Source organism: Ixodes scapularis, unplaced genomic scaffold (genome assembly GCF_016920785.2).
Source record: "Ixodes scapularis isolate PalLabHiFi unplaced genomic scaffold, ASM1692078v2 PGA_scaffold2__306_contigs__length_199485367, whole genome shotgun sequence".
NCBI lineage: Eukaryota > Metazoa > Arthropoda > Arachnida > Ixodida > Ixodidae > Ixodes > Ixodes scapularis.
Window position 1 is genome coordinate 63364974 of NW_024609857.1, and position 24757 is coordinate 63389730.

Here is a 24757-nt window from a genome sequence, read left to right on the forward strand (position 1 = left end):
CACCGCTACCGTCACATTCTCACGAAGTTTCAGCTCTCCGCGATGCGTAGTGTACTTATGCGGGTTAAAAAGCCGGGTTCAGCATTTTCGATCGGACGATATACTTTCACGACGCTAAACATGCCAAAAAGATGCACTTGTGAATAAATATATTTAACCCCATAAAGTAGAAAGAAACAAAAAAGCAGGACAACGCGAATCTCTAATTTCTAGAGATTCCTGTGACCTTGTCCCTTTGTTCTCCCACTCTCCAGGGTTAAAATAGCTCTTTACTAGCTCGCCTGCACCTTCGCATTAACTTCATTATAAACAGACCGTTGATCGATAATTCGGTTGCACGTCGAAAGATCCCCAGATGGTCAAAATAAATCATCAGTTCTTTGCTGAGGTGTGCCAGATGCCTTTCGTTATTTTGGAACGTAAAACCTCCAAATTTGACTTTTGATTTGTGAAAGTCATCGAGATAAACTGGCGGTGGAGGAGCAGCAATAGGGGCGTGTTTGAAGCCATACCATCGCGCATTTCTCGGTTTTATCCTCTGGTGCGCGTTGTGCGGCAAAATGACGAACGTTTGTGCGCATCGCATAGGTCTCCAAAATCGGGGACGGTGTGCCATTAACCGACGATGAGCTGAGAGCGATCAAGATCCGCTTTGTGTCAACAGAGTGATCGAGATTCGCTTCGTGTATAGTTGGTTGACGACTACTGCAAAGATACAGTGTGTCTCTTTGCAACCAGTGCAGCAGTTGACGACTACAACACCCATGTACTTGAATATCGCACCGACGCGTGTATGTGTGTAGGGGGTGGGATGTACTGCGTGGGACCACTACATCGAGCACCAGTATGTCCCAGAACCGGCTGATACTAAGGCGCGTGTGACCAAGGAGAGCACGTTCGAGACGCGGAGGAGGGTGTGGGAGATGACCTGCATGTTGTCTGCAAGCGCTGACGTCGTCAGTGGTGTCACAAAGGGAACTCCGGGTATACGGCACTATGAGGAACTGGAAGTAAAAAAATGGGCGGTATATGGTTACGATACGTCACGCGCAAAAGATGTGGTGCACACGGCACTTTCCCGAGTTACGTCTCAGACAGGCTATTTGAGTTTAACTCGGAAAAATCTTTTTTTTTTCTTTTTCTTTTTTTTAAGAAGGTGATGAGTTAGACGGGTGCCGTTTTCGCCATGTTTTTATCGGGGTTTTGCGGACATCAGGGAGAATTACCGTCACTGTAAGTTGGCTAATTAACTAAAACAGGTTGGAATCTTTTTAATTGTTTTATGCTTCATGTTGAACTGCGGTATTGGTGACAATTACTATCAGAGTCTAGACCTATTTAGAGGATATCCGAAGGGTATTCATTTTTTTACATATTCAGTGACAAATGTTCGCGATTGTTTGCCCGTTTTCAAAATTGCGTGCAACAAGAGCGACGCAAGTTCTGCTCACAATGACCTTTAGAGTAACATAGTCATTTACGTCACTTTGTCACTAGTGAGTTTTGGTATTGGGTATACGAGCAAACGCAAGGGCTGTGCGTTGGCGTTAGCGTTGTGTTCTCCACGCTGCGCATGCGCAAAGTCGTCATGCGCCAATCCAATGCCGCGGTATGGGCTCCGCGCACGCGCAGTGTGGAACACGCAACGCAAACGCACAGGGCTTGCGTTCGGTCGTATACTCAATACTAAAACTCACTATTATCATGATAGCGCGCCCTTGGTCGATGCGTTGATGACACTCCCGAGACAGTGACGATGTAACTGAAACGATTACGCCACTCTTCTGAACGTCGTTCTAAGCTTTGGGCGCTCTTTTTGCGCTCAATTTTAAAATTGGGCGAAAAAACGCAGTGACGTATCGATGAAGATCTAAATAACTTAGGATAAGGAAAGAGGAACATTAAAGACAAACAGACAAGATAACCCAACACGCCCAACCATCTACACCTAGATAACCATTGTTTTTTTTTTAATTGTTCATTTAGTCTGGTCTCTAATAGGAATTGCAATCAAAGCTGTAATTCCCACATTACCCATACGACTGTTAATAAAAAAGACTAATGAACAGATCTTAGTTAATTGGTCAACTTACCCAAAGGTTATTCCCTCAACGAACTTGCGCCGACCCAGACAAATGCATGGTGAAGGCGGCATCCGTTTGACTCTTATTCCACTTTCTTTTCTTTTTTTAATATGTACGAATTAAAATTAAACACCGTGTATACAAGTATATTGAACGCCATGGGCGACAACCGCTCCACGATACCAATGGTTGTGTGGATCGGTGGGGACCAACACCTACTATAGCGTAATCGACGCTATAGTTGGTGACAGATTGAAAATTCAGAGGACACTCATCCCACTCCTTTCCTCTTTAGCAGAGCGAACGCTCGAGAGGAGGCGACCTCCTCTTCATTATTTGCACCGCTAAAGTGGAAAGTGGTGGGAGGAGCTTCCTCTGAACTCTTAACCTGTCGCTGACTATACCTCGTCACATTGGCAAAGCGGTGTGAGCAGCTTGTCCGACGTGCAGTCACTGGGGAGGCATGCGGAAGGCGTGAGCCTGAAAAGTGTTAGCCATTGAGCACATGCAGGCGTTGGAAAAAACCTGGACGTACCACTGCGATGCACCCGTGAACCGTCTCAACCTCTGACTGCGTGGTCCGGAGATGCGACGCGAGCAAAGAACCGCTGGTGTGGCGATTTAAAGACGCCAAGGTGACAATGTGTACTGTTTTGTGACAGCGAGTGAAGACTTTGAGTGTGACGACGCGGAGCATAAACACGGGGACGTGTGAGCGCTGTAAATTACCATCAGCGGCAGGTGCGTGGATATGGTCTGCATATCTTCAAATACGAGTATGATTTACACCAAGCGCTTGCTCGCCGCCCGGAGAAAATGCCGCGGTGGCGATACCACTCGTGGTAATGAGGAATGTTAACACAATTCTGCTGTACACGATGTGACGGCTGCTCCGCTTTATACGGATGTGGATTGCGCTGGATCTCGTTTCCGATGCACAAGAGCCGACCACACGCAACAACTTAAAATTATGACGCCGAACCTGGAAAAAAAAAAAAAAGAAATGCTTGGCACAGCCTGCATGTACTGTGTCATACTTCTTGATCCCCAGATTTCCAGGCTGTCATCACCGCGGCGAAAGACAGCGATGATGACTACACCATGGGGAATATCGAAGAAGGTGTGCTGACACATGGCTGTGATTTAACGTCATTAATGAAAGCATGTCATGCTTTCGACACAAGTGTCGGAGAAAGGGCCTTACTTTTTTTATAGCCTATGAGTCTGATGATAAAGTCTACCTACATTATGCTGTCAGACATACGGCAGCAGCAGTCTTTGACAACACATTACCTCCAATATGGTGTGTTTTTTTTCTAAACCGACCAAGAGCTAACTGCGCCTAGACGTGCGGCTCTCAAATCAGCTTCTACCTTACCTCAAAGAATTTTCATATATTTTGTGGAATTGGCCAGTTACAATAGCAAATCGAACCAACTACGTCTTGATTACGCAGCCCGGGTCACCCAATAACATGAAATCACTTCCGCTGCTTAAATGTTTGCATGAAGCTGCTTAAAGACAACGACCTAAGAGCTTTATTGCTTACCGATTTGCAAGAACCTGGAAATAATTCCCGTTGCTTAAGGATCTGTATGACGTGATTGGCCACTTTTATGCTAGTTGGTTTTGACTGTCCTTTCAATCTTTTACTCCTCCTTCAGCGTCGAGCTTGTTTGTTCCACCATGGCCTCCGAGATTTCTCTACTCCGGCCTGTCCAAACGCACAAGTGCCCAGCAGATAAAAAAAAAAACCGAGTTGAGCCAGTTTTTTTAGATTTCCAAATGGTGCGTTTATAACCGAAACAGGAAAAGAAACAGAATCGCCTAAAAGCCCAATGTCAAGTGTGGGGTCGCAGCATGAAGCTTGCATCTTCATTGTTCTCATCATCAGAATAGAGACAGGTCGAACTCTGTTAATTCGTAATTTGTATTCGCTGCTCCGGTCTTTGCACTCTTCCGCTGGATGATACCCCAGAATAGAAGGTTTAACGCGAATCTATTGATTGTGCAAACAGCGCGAAAACACGAGGACGTAGACAAAAAAGAAACACACGGGACACGTGCTATCAACGGACGAATTTCATTAGAAAGACACACAAAAATGGCCCTTCATTCTATGGCAGCATTACATGACAATGTCACAATGAGTTTCCACCAACTCGCCCAACTATCCATTCTTGTAATGCGAATCTATATTTGTCCTCTGCGGATGCTGTATGAACCGACATGACAAGCATAGAAATATTTTCTGTCGTTACGCATGAGAACAGCTTTCTGAACTTCACTTACGTGCACGGACATTTCTTCTACACCTTTCACCCCTTGGAAAGATGAACCTTCAAATTTCGGACTTGTTTATTGTCAAAGGACTGTGTGTTACGGTGAGAGGCGGGGAGCACATTTTGCGCTGTTCCTAAGTTCCGTAGACCGACAATAATTGTGATGATGATGATGATTCCCGGCTATATCTTTGTATTGTTTGGTTTTGGTGGCGAGCGCCTCCAAGCGCCTCACAGTAACAGTCTCTACCGGCGAATGCAATGGCCTGAGGGGCATAGCCATCGCGTACAAAATGTCGGAGGCCATGGTCGTTCCACCCGCCTCGCTTCCCGCCACACTTTTCAGGACGAGAAACGTCTGTGTGGGAGGCAACCGCTTTGTCTCCTGATCCGATTTTCGAGTCTTACAATAAAATAAAACAGAACGGAATTCGTTATAATTCAACCATATTCAGTAGTCATGGTATCAGACGACCTCAAATATCCAATAAAAAGCGTTTAGCTGGATATGACAAGTTGCCCAGGTTTTACTAAATGTAGAAATGAAGCTTCCAAATTTTCAAGGTACAAGTACAACAGTAAAAGAGCGAGCTTCTGCCACGCAATATACCAATAGCTAGTGTTGTGCCCTCCTTGCAGCTGAAGATGCCTTACTGGCTAAAGCGTCTGGAGCATCCGCAATATTCGTTTCCAATCACGGCGGCCGGCAACTGGACGGAGTAGCTGCAACGGTAAGTTTCCACGTTTCTATACTGCGGCTTGGGTTACTTATTTCGCTTAATTCTGTGATTGAGATGTTCAGAGTATATTGATTTAATTAAAAAAAAAACCAAAACTGGTAACGTATAAAAAAAGTTTGCAAACCAGATTTGTATTTAAACAGACATGATTCCGCTCTCTGAATCCATTTATTAAAGTTCACTCATCATGTAAACACACGCTGCTAGGTCACAACAGTTGTCAAAAACAGAAGGTCAACTTCACAAGTTTATGAAAATGTTCTCGTAGATCAAGGTCGGTCACCTTATTGTTTTCCAGCGGCGCGTTTAAGTACCATCATTTCCTATAGATATCGTAATCTTTTTCGTAACATTCATTCGTAAGTACAACAAAAACTGTTATCGTCATCGAGGGGAATAACAAAAATGAGAAAGCTAGGCATATTCCAGCTTTAGCAGATTACCTGATACGCTTAGAACATCCGTTAGTTGACGAATACGGCCTTTGCTTCAAAATACATCAACTTCATCCTCATGCAAGGATTTCAAAAATATTTAAAAACTAAGTAATTTAAAAAAAAAGGAGAAAAAAAAACACGGAACTTTACGGAAACAAACTGCCAGCCATGCCGATTTCCTACGAGGGATAGAGGCCGCCTCTCTTCCCTCGGAAGCTGGAGGGAAGTAGGGCGCACGTGCATTGCGTGTCTTAGCCACAAGGGAGCAGGACCGCTGGCGCAAGAATGCGCTCTAATAGAAGACCGAAACCTAAAAACGCGTCCAAAATTGAGTGTGCCTCTGTTTTCTCGTTCGAACGCCGTAAAATGCTGAAAAGCTTTCTTAAATGAGTTGATTTGGTGGTTTTCGATTATGCTTAGCAAGTTTCTCATTGGACCCATATGTTTACTTTTGTGAATTAAAGTTAAGTGGTAAATTTTAGTTAATTATATAGCTAATGAGTATGTCTTTTTGCAACTCTTGATATCTGCCGTGTCTGGTTGTTTGTTCCCAGGGAGAGTTTTATTTTTCCCCCAACCACCCTATTTTTAGGGATTTTTGAAAGCCAATTCGTTGAAACATTCGGTATAAAACTTTAACATCGTTTACTGCAGGAGACATATAAACGACGAAAACAGTCGCTGCGCAGCTGTTTCTATAGCAACTTGCGCGGACGTTGTGACGTGGCGGCATGGTATAGGTCGACGTCACTGCGTTTGTAACAATAGTAATGGAACTTGCCGCGCGGCGCCCGTTTTTGCCGCTCATTTGTCCCCTGATTAAAGGGAAGCTGAAGCGGTTCTGCATTTCAGTAAAAAGACTTAAATCATCTTCTTTGACTTCCAGGATCACGAACATCAAGATTATGTTTCAATTTGGTGCACGGAGGCTGCAGAAAATCATTTTTTTAAGTATAATATAAAACATTGTGTGTGTTAAAAATCTTTGTTGGGCATTGGGTTGACCGATTTACTAAAGCGAAGTCGGCGGCACAATGTGCGGCACATTGCCGACATGGGGGCTTTTTCGGCAGCCAAGACTGCAATGTCGGCGATAGTATTAAGCCCTTGTGCCAGCGTCTGCTTTCTTCGTTCGCAAATTCCTTGGTAGGAGGGTTGTGGAGGACAAATAGCGACATCAGGAAGGGGAGGGGAAAAAATGCGGCTAGGAGTAATTTCATTACTTTCAAAAGTAATAAGATCACACTTAGTAGTAAATCCCTACTATACTACTGAATGTAGCAGCCAAGCCCTTATTCCCTCTAGAATTTCTCGCTCTTTCATCCTTTCCGCGAGTTTCTCACTCCCTCATTTCGACGCTAGCGCCTCCTAGGCTGCCCTTCAGTCGAGTTCCGCGACAGGTGGCTGCTGGCAAACCCTTGCTGGATCGGTGCTTTCTGCGGGATTTCGACTCGCAGTTTTCGTGCTTTGGCTAGGATATGAGCGGCCGGTGCCCCTGACGTATTTGCTACTGGCTATGTCTTTCCATTGCTTCACGTTTGGAGCTGGCACGCGAGTTTTGTCGAGGTTCGCCTGCGTGTCTGCTCGGATCGTTCGGTTCGAGATCAGGTGCAGCCTTCCGCTTAAACATTCATAAAATAAACTGCGGGATAGATCGTCCTAATCTTATTACATATACGGCAGACGGGCAAGCCAAGGCGATAAGCGCACACGGTCCTGTTACGGAATGCGAAGCCGTGACTTTAGGCTCCTTTTCAAGACAGTCGGCAACAAATATCATCACTTATGCCTTTTTGTTTCTGCGTTTACACGCCCAGGTGACGATAAGATGAAAAACCAACGCCCCGTAATAGAAGCAGGTCGATGACGTTTGTAAAACGAAAACACACGACATACGCTCCACCGATATATATCACCGACCGTGTATTTTCTGCACCGACGGTGCAGAAAATACACCGTCGGTGGCGTGACGAAAAAAGCTGGCGTCGGTGGCGTGCCGCGTAAATTCTGAGTGGTCGATCCTGTCATGACGTCACATCCACATGACCTCGCGCGGGAATTTCAAACAACCCACAACGTTCATGTGAAACATGACGTCACGCGTGGAATAAAAGTGAATAAAAACGTGACATGTAATGCGAATGAAAGGTCGCCGTATGCCCCCAATCGATTTCACTCTATAAACTAATTCATTTGCCTTAACGAAATATTTGGACAATTTTACGCCGAGATTCGAACCCACGACCCTTCGTTCGCGAGCCAGACACGCTACTACATAGGCCACGCAAGGCACTCTTGCCCGGCTCGGGAACGAGTGGGGGTTTATATGCTTATATGTTTCGCTATCGCGTTTCCTCTTAATAACGAAGCTTAAGCGTCCTCCAAGTGTTTATACGTATGCACGCCGCCGGAGAATGCACGGCTGCGACATGGGAGGACACAAATGGAGGACGGAAGTGGCGAACCGGAAGCGGAGGACACTCGGCCAATCGATGGTAGTGGAAAAGGTAACTTTGAAGAGGAGAAGGAGGATATTTTATAGAGGGTCAAAGTGTGTCAGAGGATCAATCAATTGATGTGGCTTGTAGCACTACCTCCCAATAAGCGCAGCGAGCAGATGGAGGGGTGAGTCGTCTGCTCGCTGCGCTATGAGCTCAGTCTGTTCGTATATAATGAACCACTACGCTTTGTGCTCAATACAATGGGTCCTGATGTTCCATCATGTTTCAGATTGAAGTCTTACCGGAGGTAGTCGCTGCCGTTGGTAAACACATGGACGTATATCTAGACGGTGGTGTGATGTACGGCACCGATGTCATCAAGGCACTCGCTATAGGAGCCAAGGCTGTGTTCGTGGGACGGCCCGCCCTCTGGAGTCTGTCGTACAAGGTATGTACAAAAGATTTGCCCGATCCGCGCTCCCGCCGGTGACATACACGGGTGGAGAAAAGGGGAGATTTTTTCAGAGTTGGGAGCAGAGAGTCGCCTTCTGAAACTCGCGCAACCGGCGTAATTCTGAAAGGCAATACCTCCACGTAATTTGTGTTTATAAAACATGTTGGCTAGCAGTTCAGAAAGGGCGCAGTTGATTCGATCTGCGAATTACCAGCTAAATCAGAGTATAAAAATATCGGCGGGTTTCTCTTTAACACATGGCATTCTCTACAGGGCCAAAAAGGCGTTACAAAAATGTTCGAAATATTCAAGGAAGAAATCGATCGGACACTGGCGCTTATAGGTAAGTGTTGTGTTCTTACCAGATTGTAGCCAAAATAAAAATGCCTCGCAGAGGGACTGAAACACGTACGTCTACAAAAATGTGACGTTTTGTGTTTTTTCTTTTTCTTATGTAATAACCAAAATGAAGGTTACCGCAAAGTTTATTTTCATGTATCACTACGCAATCCCGGAAGGAGATAGAGATGGACGAAGATATCCCGGAGATACTTCTGCAGAAACGGCAAAAAATATTCCAGAATACAGACACAAATACATTATTCACTACTTTTTTTTTCTCGGACAAGGCCATGCTCCGCAAGCACATTTAATTATGCAGTGCATTTCAAACAACGTCATATATATCGCAATGTAAAGTACGGCACGATATAGGAACATTCGAATTCTCAAGCAAGACACGTGTTTGTTTTATCAGACTTCGGCACTCACATGGGTCTTTTTTAATCTTGCTAAACACGGGGAATCATCGTTTTCGGAGTTGTATAGAATGTGGACGTGGTCTGCTCAAAATGGGTCCTGTCTTGCCTCCTTTCCTGTTTGGAACATCATGATTTTGAGGATTTTTTTTCAGCAACTTGAAATGAGAGTACGTCGCAAAATAGTCATCTTAAGTGCGTCTAAAGTCAGTGCCGGGTTATGAAAAGTTTTCTGGCTGGAGAGGAGGAACCAGACGCAATGCCGAAGAGAAGAGGTTCGCTCCTCCCCTCTCCAGCATTTCGTCTGCTTCCTCGTCCCCTGCCCTCCTTTCTGTGGAAATATGTTTTTAACCTGTAACTGACTATAGTTTTCAGTGACTCAGGAAGGAGAGAGTGGGAGGGGGGTAGAAAAAGAGATCGAACGAGAAAGCCGGACCGATGGAATCTACAGGAAATAATACCAGGGAAAAACGACTAACTCAACTGTCATTCTTCGAAATATATTTGTTTGTTACTTTGAGCAATATACATAGTTATCTCCCACCCACCCTCTCCCTTCTTTTCGTTTCTAGAGAAGGTCACGTGGAGGTGACATAAAATTGGAGGCCCCTCGCACCAGCCAAATCTTAACAAATGTATCGAGATATCTAAGCCTTTCAAAGTTTCGCGATACAATCGACACATCGTAGAACTATTTCACTATTGAGATACAAATACATTTCTCAAATGCGTCTCAATAAAGAGATACAGATACTCGAAAGTATCTCTAAGGTACTATCGCGATACATTTGCATCGCGATTCCAGCTTTGTTATTACACATAGGCAGAGAGCATAAAAACGTCCTTGTTACACAGACTCGCAAGACGCAGACTAAGCTTGCAAGAAATATCACACTATCAGCTCCATAATTAAAATAATTTTCAAAATGCCTCTAGGACTACACTCCAACAACGGCACACACGAGAGCATACGATGGATACCACTGGGTCGCTCGGGTATCTCTTGAAATGAAGTCGCCTACTTCGTAGTAGAAGAATTAATGAATTAATGTAATTATGTTTTCCGTGCAAGAATACAAGTAGCATATGCCGGCACGACTTCCGCGCTTGATATATTCTTGGTTTATCTTCCGACGGACCCCATGGCGACCTTGCGTGTCGGGACCATGCCGTCTCGTTACAAAAATTGCGTGGCAATGATTTACTCACCGAACTAACACACATCATAAAAAAAACGCATTTACAAGTGGGTTTTTACGTCGACGGTGTTGCTTCTGAAGTCGTGAAGATCACGAAGGTCAGGAAATGCACCTTCCGACTTCATACTTGTCGGATACTGCACTGGTTTCCCGTACTCTGCCACGGCAAAGGGGTTCCATCATGTGGTTACATACACTCAGAACCCTATTACTGTCTGAGTGATCCATAAGTGCAGAAGAGTGATCCATAAATTCAGAAGAGTTAAGTTTCAAACCTTTCTCAATACAGTGGCATCCGCGACAGGACGATACACTATGGAATATTGGGGAGTCTTCGCTCTGCAATAGATTTGAATAGCCTGCTAGAACTTGGAACGTAGATAGGTACGCACAGGAAAGTCAGGGTCAAAAGAATGGGACAACAAACAATTAACTTATGAACGTGAGCTTGAACTTGAGAAGAGGGCTCTCGATATGGCTGAGAAAAATAAAAAAATGAAAGTCTTAAGCAAAATGGCAGCGATTAAAGAGCGAGTGGGTCCACTTTGTCGTAAGTTAGCCGAGCTACAGGGAAAAACCAATATCTCGAGTGCGGCATAGTATTCTTCCATTCCAAAACGCGGTTGCCACTTCAGGATCGAGTTGGCGATCAGTCATTTTTCTCAAGATATAACTGAGGATGGTGCATAATACAGAACATCTGGTCGTGCCAGTAGGTGCCATGAGCGTATATGGAGGTGATGTTGCAGATTCGCTAGACGAAACGATGGTTTCGATTGCAGTGGGACGTAAAGGAGTAAAGTGCAATGTTCTGGAGCAGGAACAAAAGAGAGAAGGGGGATTTTGAGGTTTGCCCACGCTTTATTTCGCCGGCTCAATGCAGTCAGGTGAAGACAGGTGGTACTTGAAAGTTTTAAAAGGAAATCTATTCCCTCCGTCAAGAAGACAGGAATGGGGCAAGGGCAAGGCAAGTCCCAGTGTAGGCATTTGCTGACACGAGGAGCAACGGCCGCGACATGTTAACATGCTGCTTGTGTCGCAGAAGGTGAAACGCAGAGCAAAAAGTCGATATATTTAGACTGGCGTATAACACGAAGACGTTGCCTAATACCCGGAGAAAAAAGCAGCGTTGAATTTCTCATGTTTTGCATTTGAAGTACGAGCGTAGTATCATTGTTTTCATCTCCTTCGTTTTCTTTCAATCGCGTGAAACTGTTTCTAGCTTGTTGAAGCTGGAGTTGACTTTATTCTTATCTATCCAGACGAACTCATTCACAATTATAGCCGCGTTTACATGAATGCGACTTCGTGGCATCGAATCCAGTTGTCGCATTCAATGCGGTCACATAAACGGCATAATGCTCAAAGAAAGCGCATCGCATTCAAGTCGCTGGACAGAGGTGGATCGAGATGGCGATTGCGCATTCATTCAGCCCATGTAAACGGAGGTCGCATCGCATTTTCGAACGGGGAGGATTATGGGAAGGCGCTCGCTGCGGGAGCGAGTGAACAGTTGAGAACATGGCGGCGGCCAACCTTGTCGGCGGCGCGGAGAGCGGTCCCATATGGTCGCCCGCAATTTTTTCCCGAGAGCAAACGCGAGCTTTCATTGCCACCATAAGTAAGCGGAACATAGCGGAGCTGCTCGGTGAGGGCGACCCCCGTCCAAGCCTCGTGAAGTACGACTTGCGCGTCCGAAGGGGTCCCAAAGGCTTCGGCGCAAGCACGAACGACACCGAGAGCTCCGAGCACTGCAGAGCACTGCATGGTAGCGCAGAATGAGCATCTCCTACCTTGGTGCCGTTCCTGGCTGCGCAGGAGCCTTTCGGACTGGGGGTCCGGTTGGTCCGGTCGTGATCAGCGAGGTCTGGCGCGACGAAGCGCGGAGGCGTCCTCAAAGCGTGCGCACACACGTCGCCTTTGGTCCAGAGTGACCCGGCGGCCCGGCCTGGAGCCCTAAGCGCTTGGGTTTTGATGTTTCTTCCGTCTCGTAACTTCTTCCACAGCACCGAAGACAGCGGGCACGATCTTTACGTTCACTGAACGCGTCGAAAGGCCTCCACGTGCGATGCACCGGAAAACGTGGTACGGCTGGTGCCGGAACTGCATAACTTCGAGCTTTGACACGGCGCGGCGCCACCTTCGTATAGGGCTTGCTGCGAATTCATGTAAACGTTGCCGCGTCGGCTTCGTTCGAAGAACGAGTGGATTCGATGCGCTAAAGTCGCCTTTACGTAAACGAGGCTTATGTCAGGTTAGAATATTTTATCCTTTGACGACTGGAGTGGTAAATCAGGTATCTCTTCGAGGGATTGGTAGTCAATGCCGCAATGTGGACCGCGAAGTCCATGGAGGAGATGTTCATAGACATGGAGTCAATATTTTCAAATCAACAAATTCACGTCATGAAAAAAGGATAACACCTATGAATCCGGATTCTCACGAGGGAGATAAATTTTTGTAACCGGTTTTGTTCAAAGTTTTTTTTTATTTTTTTTTTTGTTAATACGCTTTACTTAATCTTTTTTTTTTTTTACGTGCTGTGTACCTTAGCGTCTGGAAGTGAATTGGAGCTTTGATATCGTGGGCGTCTAGTGTATGGGTCAAAACAATCGTTTTGAATTGAACGTCATGAACTTATGCATGGACATATAGTCGTGACTACTGCTGGTGCTAGTGATGGGGCTTTGTACTGCGCGTGCACTGAATTACACTTGCGATGGTATTGTTCAGAATACTGTCTGTAAAAGAACTAAGCTGTAAAATATATTCTGTATCTTACAGCTTAGTCGACTTTGTGCGCTTTTGACAGCACATGTCTTGGCTTTTTTTCTTCAAAAAAAACTGGAAAAGGGGGCTCTTCTTATGGTCGTTTCCGCAGCATTGAAGAGAGGAAGCCCCAGGAGAAGTTCGCATGAGCGGAGGCAGCGCGCCGAAATATTTGGGACAAGCAGTGACGAAGCCCGAAGCCGCCGCAGTTACCTCTGTCGGGGTGCCCAGACCCCAAGAGACTTAGCATTGCTATCTTCTAAACGGTCCAGGCGCCGACCTACCAGAAGTCGACTCGACTGCGCGGGAGGCAATGAGCAATAAAAGGCATTACTCCTACCAGCTGAAATCCGATGGCCTCATCGGATTTCAGATGATTGGCCGCCCGACGATTGGCATCCCCATGACACCTCCATCAATTTGTCGTGATCAACACGAAGCCAGCTGTCAGCATCCTTCAACACGAAGCCAACTGTCAGCATCCTTCAACCGGACTCTAAAAACTTCCAGCCTGCAAGCTTCTCTCTCCCTTCCCTTCAATGCTCCGGGAACGACCATGACAGCCTTATTAATTCTGAAAGGCGCAGGCACCTCCGAAAACATGTTCGCGAGCAATGAGAGTATTTCACCAGCAGACATATGAGATATACGGGCCTGAAGCTACACTATAAAACGTTAAGAAAACAGATCGAGCAACTGGGATATTGTATTCAACAACATGACCCCATCACCAAAGGCTTCAAGCGACACCAAACATTCCTGTTCAGACGCGTACGCATAGGTGGAACAATAACAGCCGATTTTCTCCCGCAGTTAGAAGACATCAAGAGATCAAAACAAGAACTGACTTATCACCTATAATTACCCACATTACCGATGCCCACACTACCGAGAAACAATTCCAGCTGATTTTCACCACCCCGTGTGGACATGCAAGGCCCACGAAGCGCATTGTGGTAAAGCTTTAGCTGTCTGATTCATGATAACCGCCCTCAGGACCTCGAATCCAAGATAAAGCCATCGGGGAATTCTGAACAGAGCGATAGTGTATTTCGCAGTCAATCCCCAGTTATCTCAAACGGACCGGATTTCACACCTTCCTCTAAAAGACCCTCCTGCAAGCCACGCTGAAGCGCAACCGCTTGCTAAATTCAGCAATATATGTTTCTACAACCTTAAACCTTTACTTAGCTTCTCGCCGTCGGTAACTGCTTGGTGAAGCCCTATGGGCGACAAAATTTCTTGGTGGCGCAGCCTTGCGGGCGCCGTCCTGTGACGTTAGCTGGTAGGATGCGAGCAGTCGACGCGCTATGTCAAAGCACGCAGTGGCTATGTTAGTTCGCATCTATGCGGATTAAAAACAATTTATTAAAAAAACGTGTATGACGTTTATGTGAATGATCTTTCTATCGAATAACAGCACCTCAAAGTTGATTTTATATTAAAGAAACCTTTAAAATATTCAAAAACAAGCAGCGCAGCTCCCCATCACAGCTTGCGCGGCGTGCGACAGGACTATTCACAGCCTCCATGATTCTTGTTATTTCGGATCTGTGGAGGCTGCTGTAGAAAGAAGTTTTACATTCACCAGAACCAGAGTAAATGACGTGCTCTCTCTTAGCTGTTCACGCGTGCGCAGTTCTGTTGCAGAGCGCCGTACACTTGTTTTAGCCACATTGATCTTGTCGATACCGACGCTTCAATAAAAGTGTGACTCGACAATTCTTGATGAGGAAATGCTAGTCAGCAACTCACGCTTAGCTCCTCCCGCACCGGATGCGTGTCAAAAAAGAAGTTTGTCACATCGCGACTTCTAGTCGAAAGAAAAGCAGGAATTTTCATAAATTCTTGCATTGTCAAGGATGGCCCGGCAAATTCCGGCCGGCGATTGATTAATTTGTTCTATCCCATTCTTACTAAGAACTGTTTACACGTTTAAAACACTCATTATGCGCATTTGGGTCCGTTGAGTTAAACATACAAGCGGTAGTAATTTATAGCATGTGTATAAGTTTTTGGGACGCTCAAGTTTCACCGACTTATTAGATTTAAAACATCTATCACGAGGGGGTCTCGCACGCTTCTCGTCGACTGGGTGAATAAGCAGGGATTTAACTCAAAGGACTTCGGAAGCCTGCCACCGCTTCTTCCTAGTTATTTTGAGGGAATGATTGTTTACTGGTTTACAAAATTCAAAAAAAGTAATTAACCTGGAAGTAATAAGGAACCAGCTTAGAACAAATTGGAACCAACAGATTACACGGAGTCGCTTTCACTGAAGTGTTTTCTACACACGCAAGAGGTTATCGAATTTTTGTTTCCTATTTTCAGGTTGACGTGGCATTCCTTACTCAGTTTTCTTTTATCCGAATCATAACAAAAATACACCCTATTCGCCGTGATAGATGTAGTGGGGTAAAGCGCTGAATATTCTACTTCCATTATCCAGCTTTTTTTTTACTGGGGTAGACAACAGCACACAACCACATCCGAGCGCTTCGACACCTCAGCGCAAAACGTTCTTGTTAGCACGACTACGCGTGCTACAGTTTCAAGCTTTGGTAGAATTGCATACTGAAAGTATCACTTCACCAGATAAACACAACGTGTTAAACAGGCTTTGCCGCGCGTTGCACAAACAGCGCATGAAGCGAGCTGACGAGCCGAGGGATCCAAGATCTGCGCGGTCTGACCCTGTCTGTCCTACCCATGACGTCACAAACGATGATGATGATAAGTAGAAGAGCGCCTCCTGTGGTTCGCGCACGCCGCCAATACAGTAAAGTATAAAGTGCTCAGCCGTTTCCTCCTCCCTTCTACACGTTTCACACACTGCACCATCTTGATATTGAGCCATGTCATCAACTCCTAGATTATCCCTGCCGTAGTGCTAAGTTTATAAGTCCCCTACAACTGTCCAGCTAGGGCAAAGATGGTGTACGAGAGCCGTGTCAGCGTTTGGGTGGAACTGGTACTCCAACTGAATGAACATGAGCCCCAGCAGAGCGCTCACAAAGCACGTGTTCACTCTGAGCCTTGCGCTGGTTTAGGTATCCAGCACCGTGGCCTTGCTATACACTCTCAAGAAAAAAGGGTGTCAAAAGGTGTATTCTTACACCCTTTGTCTTATATAATACACCCCCAAACTTCAATTCGACATACAGCGCCCTACAGTCGAACAGACGGGCCAAAATTTTAGGAGGGGCTTAATAGCCGTGTGGTACAACTTATTAAAATAGCTAATGTACGTTTTACTGAACACGAAAAAAATAATCCGGGTTTTCTTGGCCCTACTGTAAAAACTCAGTGTTTTCTCTATGTCGTCTTTAATACGTACTTTAGCTATTTAAAATGCTGTACCACACGGCTATCAAGCCCCTCGTAAAATTTCGGGCCCTCTGTTCGACTGTAGGGCACTGTACGTCGATTTGAAATTCTGGGGTGTATTAATGGCACAAAGGGTGTAAGAATACACCTTTTGACACCCTTTTTTCTTAAGAGTGTAGAGGTGTTGGCTCTGTTCATCGCACTTTTCAACCCTCTCGTCCTGGTCTCTAGCAACAATGAGCTCTCTAGAATTGTCATATACATTTTTAGCAATATTCATCTCGAATAATCACGTGCCTACAAGGTTGATTTAGTCTGCTTACCCGCCAATCATCCTTCGATTTTGCTGCTTTCACTCTCTTCTTAACTGGTCCAGAAGGGACACCACCTTGTGGCAGTCACTCTAAGTCTAGTGACCACGGGATCTCGCCATTGCGATGCAAATTTAAAGAAGTAGTACTTAATCAATATCTGACACCACTGCTTCCCCGAGCATTGCCCAAATAACTATTTGGGAACTAAGAAAGCTTAGGGTCTCATGAAGAGTAGATTACGTTTTAATAAAAAAAAAAAAAGTGTAACCGTTGTGCTTGTACAAGTTCAGGATCAGGCAGCCGAGAAAGCTATTCGAGCTTTGTTGTTCACCTAACACCACCTGTGCACGTGGGTCTTTTTACTCCATCTCAACCTCCCCCTGCCGATTTCCACCCCACCCCACCCACTCCTGCCCATTTCACTGCATCCCCCCCCCCCCCTCCCCCGGGGCTCTGATGGCTAATACTTCATACAATAAATACATTTTATCTCTCGCTTATTCGCAGTGTAGCGGCAAGTATTTGTTCTGAAAGTAAAGGCAAACACCCGCAATATCAGAGTAGGACAGACGCACAGATGTTAACACACATTCCCGCTGCCTGCCATTCTGATTATGCTTAGGCAGGACTGTGTGACGTTTTAGACTCCATACGTGTTGTACCGGAACTTATCCTAGTACCTTATAAGGCTTTCCTACATATCGCTTTAAGATATTCTCCCTTCATACATTTAAATGCTAAAATAGCCCGGTTTCAACTGGTTAGCGCCCTTGGGGCTCAAATAACACGGACTGTTTATTAACTTACTCAGTTTTAGAAAAAAACCTTTGATTGAAACTATTTTAACAAGGAAGCAGTATAGTCGGTGCATAAATTTTTGTTCTGAAAGCTGCAGGTTTTTAAGAATAAGAAAAATCAGAATTCAGTACGATTCAGGACAATGTCCATACAATAGTTTTATATTGACCCCGAGCGGGACCGTTTGGAGCGCTGCGATCGTTCGACCGTGACGTAGAATGGGGGATCACGTGATAAGGCCAGCTATTCCGCCTTGCTTTGGTCGGGGTCTTCGGAAACCGTTCGCTCGATACTTTCGCTTTCTTTTCTGTATTTGAAGCCTGATCAGTATTCGCGTGAGTCGGCTTCTGCAACTATCGATCTCAGGGAGCAATGGTAAATTACTGTTCGGCGCCGCAATGCCGCAAACGAACCAAACATCAGCTTCAAAATTTACCCCAAGGAGAAGCATTCCAATATGATTAATAAGTTGTGAATAGTCTCACCCTGCATAGCAGTACCTTTCTCATACAGCTTCAATGTCATTTGAATGGGGTTAAAAGTGAATGTACAAGTTGGCGGCACGCAGTGCAAGTAGAGCCGAGTGCTAATCGACTTGAAAGAGTAATTTACAGAGGGTAATAAAACAAAATTTTACTGATTATTTTAATGCAAACATCACGCAGAGCTTAGTGGTATTTAAACAACCAGCCGCTGCATAAATGTGAGAATGTTATGTGGCTCCATTCATTTTACTTTAAAGGTTGCTGATACAAGTAACTGCACTCATATTAGCAAGTAATATTTTTCTTCTTGTAACCCATCTGCTCCTACAACTCTAATACACCTAGCTACAAGAATATTTGCATAATATTTTTTACGGAAGATATAAGAACAGCAATGATGTACACGAACAACTGTCATTGGCCTTTGGATGATCTAATATTAGTTTCTGAAATTAAATGTTATCAAAAAGCTTTAATATTCGTCGCTCAAATATTCCGACATCGCAGAAAAGTTACAAAACCTGTGCTTGAAAAACGTTAAACATATTCAAATGCACCGTATCGTATCGATTTTGCGACTGGCGACTTGGGAAGCGAGCACATTACCACTGAGCCACGAGAACTTTTTTCTTCTTTATTCCTGAGCCACGAGAACAACGAGAGACGACCGATTATACTTGGGAAAAGGCGCCGCACTTCAACGTTCATCGCGAACCGCGATCCTTTAGTTGTTTCGCTTCCGGCTCTGGCCGCAAGCTCCTCTATCTATTTCACAGCACGCCGGCCGGTGGGTGCATACAACCGAACCAAGTAACGATACACAGCATGTTCCTTCACCCATGCTTTGCAGCAGCACGATGTGTCACCGACGTTTCTTCCATTCAGTGTTATCTCCAGCTCATGCGGGCACGAAGTGAGAGCCTATGTTTGGAGAACGAGTCCAATAAACGTGTAGCAATCCGTATCCAGCCTCTTGATACTACAGGAGAACACGTGTCCCGCTTTATAAACTCTTTCGCCCTCGAGCAACAGCCGTGATGTTTCGTGGGCCTTGTTTACGAACGCATAGATGCTGCTTACAGACAGGACAACTGAAAAGGAATACACAGTTGTAACAAAGTGCCCGGTCGGAAAAAAATTTAAAAAGAATTCGCCTACCCTCAACGGTAGGTTTCACTTCGTAAGCGTCCATTGCGGTGCGCGAGACAGCCGCCGAAAACGACAAGTTGACTCGTACCTTCCACGCCGCCGCGCTTCCGTGCAGCGACCGTTTCCCTGCTCGCCTGCAACCGGCTCCCCGGAAGCATTCGTAAGGTAGACGATTTAGGAACTTGACTGGGTCGAGTAGTGAAACGAAACATTGGTTTAAAGGAAGCCTGAAACACCCGTATTAAAAAAAGGGAAGACCGAGACGCTCCACTCTTGACGCAGAGTGCAGCAAACGGTCACGTAATCCCCCATCCTACCTCACGACGATAAGCCCGTCAGGTGGCGCCACGCATTGTTCTCGGGGTTAATACTATCAGCGTTATTTTCAATAAAATCAAGTTAAAATTTATAGCAATGCTAAGTGAACTAGGACTAATGAAAATGCGTGTATTTTCTACCTTGCAGGTTGTCGGTCAACGAGCAAACTCGACCCTTCCATGGTTGTACGGCGAGAGCTCTACAACAACCTATGGTGGTACAGAAAATGAATGTTTTATTTCACTGTACGCACAAGTAACCTCGCAAATAAAAACCAGAAGTAAAGCACCTTTACTTTCCTTTTATTCAAGTCAAACTCCTGGTCGTAGTTTGGTTTCTACATACCTGTAGGCACCCGTACCATAGAAAGGTGATCACCCCGCTCTATAATAGCATTAACAGATCTCGAATAAATAACTATAGTATAGGACTATAGTGTAGGACTCTGTCATGATCACTAAGATGGAGGCTAGGTTCCCTCTAAATGAGGGAACACGCTTGCTCTTCTTTTTAGGTAGGGATTCCCTCAGCACCGGAAGAAATATTTCTTCAGCTATTACTTCAGGAGGGAAATCAGCACTTCTAATTATTCACGGGCCCCGATTTCTTGCATAAATTCAACGCGGAAATCAATCGTCGAAAAACACATGAAAAATAAAAAAAGGCAGATCGTTCCGCAAGCCCACCCGTCTTAAATACTGCCGCAATTTATTATTCACAATGGTAAGATCCGTTAATTGCAAACATGAAGTCGGAGGGATTTCGTGCGTGACTAATATAGTTGGAATGTTCAGTGTATTGATTAAATGTTAGACGTGAAATAATGTGCAGGACAGCACAAACAACACAGAATTTTGCTACCTATCTCGGCTGCCCACACAAGCAGATTCCATAAAACTGGTCGTCCTAATACTTGTCATTTAGCTATGAATAAAAACAGCGATTGGATTTCCATGGTAACAGCATCCCGTTCTGTACAGTCACACAGAAATGAGCAATATAATTTAACATCAATAACTCGTACCTGGCAATCGAGTTTAAAATGTGAAACTTTTTACAAGATCGTCACGAGCTATAGAAGTCGCTTCAGCCTGCCAGCCTTTGTAACCTCAGTCCACTGGAGGAAACGCGAAAGGCGCCAAGTATTCATGAATCAATGTACATCAGTACTCAGTGGCACACAACACTGCGTAAAAATGTGATTCAACATCGCGCCGATGCTGTGTGCGCGCAATACCTAAGAACGCAGGTAAAGCCAAAAAAGAAAGACAAGACAGCAGGAATATATGTTTTATCACGATTTTATGCACGAAACAAAGGTCAGCACGAATGTTTATACAACCGAAGTTGGTCTGCCAAAGATAGGGTGACTGACCCACGCTTCCGTCAATACTAGCCAGCATGATTAAAAATCAAAAGAGCAATGATGCTATGGATTGAGCTAGTCTCACTTGATGCTGCTTTTTGAACAAAATATGTATGCTATGCTACACAGGCATTAGAATCACTAATATTGAAAGAGTTTATTGTCAAGCCAAAGGGCCGTCGGACACATTTTGCTAAAACGAACAGCATATTCCAGCTTGTTGAGATAACTTGTGGGGTGCGTCGATGCGTACCCCCCACCCGCAAGATGGAAAATCCAACTTGGACACAGAGCAACAGAGACTTTTACTCATCAAGCCCAGCAATCAACTGCCGGGCGACCGGCGCCGTGAGCCACCCACAATCTTTCTCACCCTCCGCCCCACGTTGTCATGGGTTTTTGTGGTGCTGGGATGGTGGAGGGGGATGATGGCAGCTTCATATGTTTTTTCCGTCGTCCTCATCGCTGTGAATAGCGATGTCCGCGGGATATTGCGGGAGGGGGGGGGGGATGAATTGATTGATTGATTAGGAAATTTTTGTCACAACACCGACGTGGTCATTCTGCATCAACTTAACTATTTGGGCAGTTCACGGAAGAAGATAGTGTTAATAAATGTAGAACCAAATTTACCGGGATCCAAAAACTGCCTAACGAGGAATCTACTTAGCGATGCTTAGCATGTTTTTTCCCAATGATAGATCAAGGAGTAACAAAATAGTGTTACTACCTTTAGGTAGTAACATTGTTTTGGCACTCATATCCATACTCTAGTCCCCTGTCCACTCGCTGCAAACGGCGGTTTTGATATCCAGTCACAATAAGGGCCATTAGGCTAAAGGACGTGCAGTTGACCATATGGTACAGGGTTGATAGACTGTATTGCTTCACTGTGACGGTATTTCTTGCTACTGATAAGGGATGATTATGATCGATGAGACTTGAGTTAGTGACGGATATGACTCTGGACCATCTCTTTGCTTCAAGAGCAAAGATGTTCCCCCGGAACACAAGAACCTCGCCGTAACAGATAGTATGAACATCTCATGGTCTCATTACACATGATCAGACCCCAAGCTTTTCCGTTCCCTCACTCACCGCAGACAATCCAATTGTTGTTCTCGACTACTTCCTGAACCTTTAGACGTTCTTCTTCCTCTCTCTCGGTTGAAGAGATTTTATACTGGCTGAAAGTGACTTCATTGTACCTTTGGGGAGGCTTTTGACCAGTTTTGCGAGCTTCGCTGCTCTGGAAGGGACCAAGAGCTTGAAATTCTCCATCCTTGCTGTCTCGATTCCTTTAGGCCCCCATTATATTTTGGAACACACGAGAAATACTCCCGTGCAGATCAGACTGTTGTTTTGGATAGTCATCAGGCGTGGTAGGCTATTTGCAAAGAATTTAGGTATGCGGACATAGGGTTGTTTGCCTCCCCTCGTTGGTGATTATACCACCTAGCGCAGTCGATGCGATTTGCAATCGTCTCTGTGGAAAAGTCATTACATCGTTGACCCGGAGTATTGTCTAGTATTTTTTTGGTGACTTAGGTTAGATCGTCCGCCATGGTTAGGCCCGAGGACAAAAACATATAACTTCTTGATGAGATGTTCCGTGGATACAAAGTACACTCGTAGTTTCCAGGAAATCAGCGAGAAAAATCTAATTTCCTTGACTTCTCTCTTCATTTCAGTCCTAGCTAGATTTTCTGTGTGTAGTCCGTTGTCATGGACCTCTTAGAGACGACTCCTGATGTCAATTTGCTCAGTATCCAAAATAGATTTAAGGACTACCTTAGACGGGATCTCCTTCTTCGAATGAGTTCTCATGAGTTCTCACACTTCATAACAAGTCATGAGGTGACTTGTTACTGTACATCACGGCGGGGTCGATCTTTTGAGGAAGAGTGTAAGAGGGGTGGATGGGAAGTACCATCGATCTCCATACGCTTTTATTTCTGATGGTGTGGACCAGGTCTGATTAATGACATAATGACGAAGCAGGTTATTAGAGTAGGCTGCATTTTATGTCAACGAATAATGCTTTTGCTGATGAAACCATGCATTGGCCCTCAAAAGTTGGCCGACAGTATTCTCAAATAAATAAAATTTGATATCATGAAGGTCAGGTCGCAAGATAGAGCGCTGTGGTAACTCTCGTCAATCTGCTTGTCTGAGTGATCTTGTTCATAAAGTCACATTAATCCTTTTTGTAATCCAATAAAGGATGTCTCCAGTACCTGGACGATAGTAAAGTAAGACCTGTCAATGAAACTCCTTAGGCTGAATGACCTCGAAAAATCAAGACAAGTTGACAACAGTTCGGTTAATGAGACAACTTGACTGCTCGGATGATATCGAACTGGGAAAACTCGGGGATTAAAGGAAAATTGACACAGTTCTCTATTAAGGTAGAAACAATTAAATCGTCTTCATTTGGCCTTCAGCGTCACGAATATAGTGATCGTTTCTTAATTAGGCTAGTAGAAGGAAAGCCAAACAAGCTTAAACCGCGACAACGCTTGCTGTTGTTGCTGCAGTCAACAACGAAACAGCGCTAGAGCCTGTCGGAGAGCTTCGAAACGCGCGACCACCGCTGCCTCCTGCAGCCACGAGCCGGACGTACCACGCCACCAAAAATGGCGGACTCCTGTCTGCTGCTGGCGCGCATGCGACATGGAAACCCCGGAAAAGGCCCATTCTTTCCCTATCCATTCGTCCATTCATGTCCGGAAAACTCAGTGCCCCCTCCAAATCCGTAGTCATCCCCGAAAGAGGGGGGGACGAAGCCCCGTGCACCTTAAAATTACATGTTCTATAGTTTCCCTTTCGCGGTTGCATACGTAACACAGAGTGTCTACTTCCTGAAATTTAGCCCTATACGTTTTCGTTCGCAGCACCTCCGTTCTAGCCTCAAACAACAAAGAGCTCCCCACTGAATTATCATACAGCTGTTCCTTCTTTATTTCTTGTTTTTGTGCCCTGTATATTGCTAAAGCTGATTTCCCCTGCATTCTCTCTTCCCACAATTTCCCCTCTGTTTTTTTACTCCCTTTTCTGCAGATATGCTCTGATCGGCTCCATCTCGTTAAATGCATTTAAATCTCAGCTTGCGGGTTCGGTTTGTCCACTTGGTGTTTAGACTTTTCATATATAAATACTTGTACACTTTCGCTGCCCATCGTGTATCGTCAATTTCAGCTAGTCTTTGTTCAAATTTTACTTTACTGATCGCTTCTCTACTCTCGAAAGATGCCCAACCCATATCCCCCTGTACTCCCTCATTTGGTGTATTCCCATGTGCCCCCAACGGCAACCTACCCACACTCCTTTGCTGTATCTCTGAACCTGTTTGAATTTCTGACCTCATACACAATACCGCATTCCCAAATGACAGTCGTGGCACCATGACTCCCTTCCATACACCCTTAACAACTTCATATCTATTATAGTTCTATAGTGCCCTGCGTTTCATGATAGCCGAATCTCGTTTCCCCTTCTTTATTACAATATCTTCATGGTCTTTTAGATACAGTCTTCCTTCACTTAACCATACTCCCAGATATGTGTACTTTTCTACGTGTTCTATTAATGTGTCCTGCATCTCCAGGGGCTCCCCCTTCTCGTCGTTGAAAACTATTATACCAGACTTGTCCCTACTATATTTTAGTCCTAAATTGTCTCCTTCCCTGCTGCAAATTTTAATCAGTTCCTGTATTGTCTCACGACTTTCTGATACGAGTACAATGTCGTCTGCACACATTAACCCTGGCAATACTTGATTTACTTCATGTCCTTCCTCCAAGTAAGTCAGATCAAAACCTAGGTTGCACCGTTCT

At 45.0% G+C, this 24757-nt stretch overlaps 1 protein-coding gene across 1 annotated transcript in view; it reads left to right on the plus strand.

Moving 5' to 3' along the window:
• LOC120835985 (peroxisomal (S)-2-hydroxy-acid oxidase GLO3-like) overlaps nt 1-19837 on the plus strand; it is a 72639-nt gene extending 52802 nt beyond the window's left edge. Inside the window, exons 6-9 of the mRNA XM_040206325.1 lie at nt 5006-5097; nt 8274-8432; nt 8712-8781; nt 19703-19837. Coding sequence (XP_040062259.1) covers nt 5006-5097; nt 8274-8432; nt 8712-8781; nt 19703-19785 — 404 coding nt within the window. The 3' untranslated portion in view covers nt 19786-19837. The remainder of the gene's footprint in view (nt 1-5005; nt 5098-8273; nt 8433-8711; nt 8782-19702) is intronic.
• Nucleotides 19838-24757: the final 4920 nt, after the last annotated feature.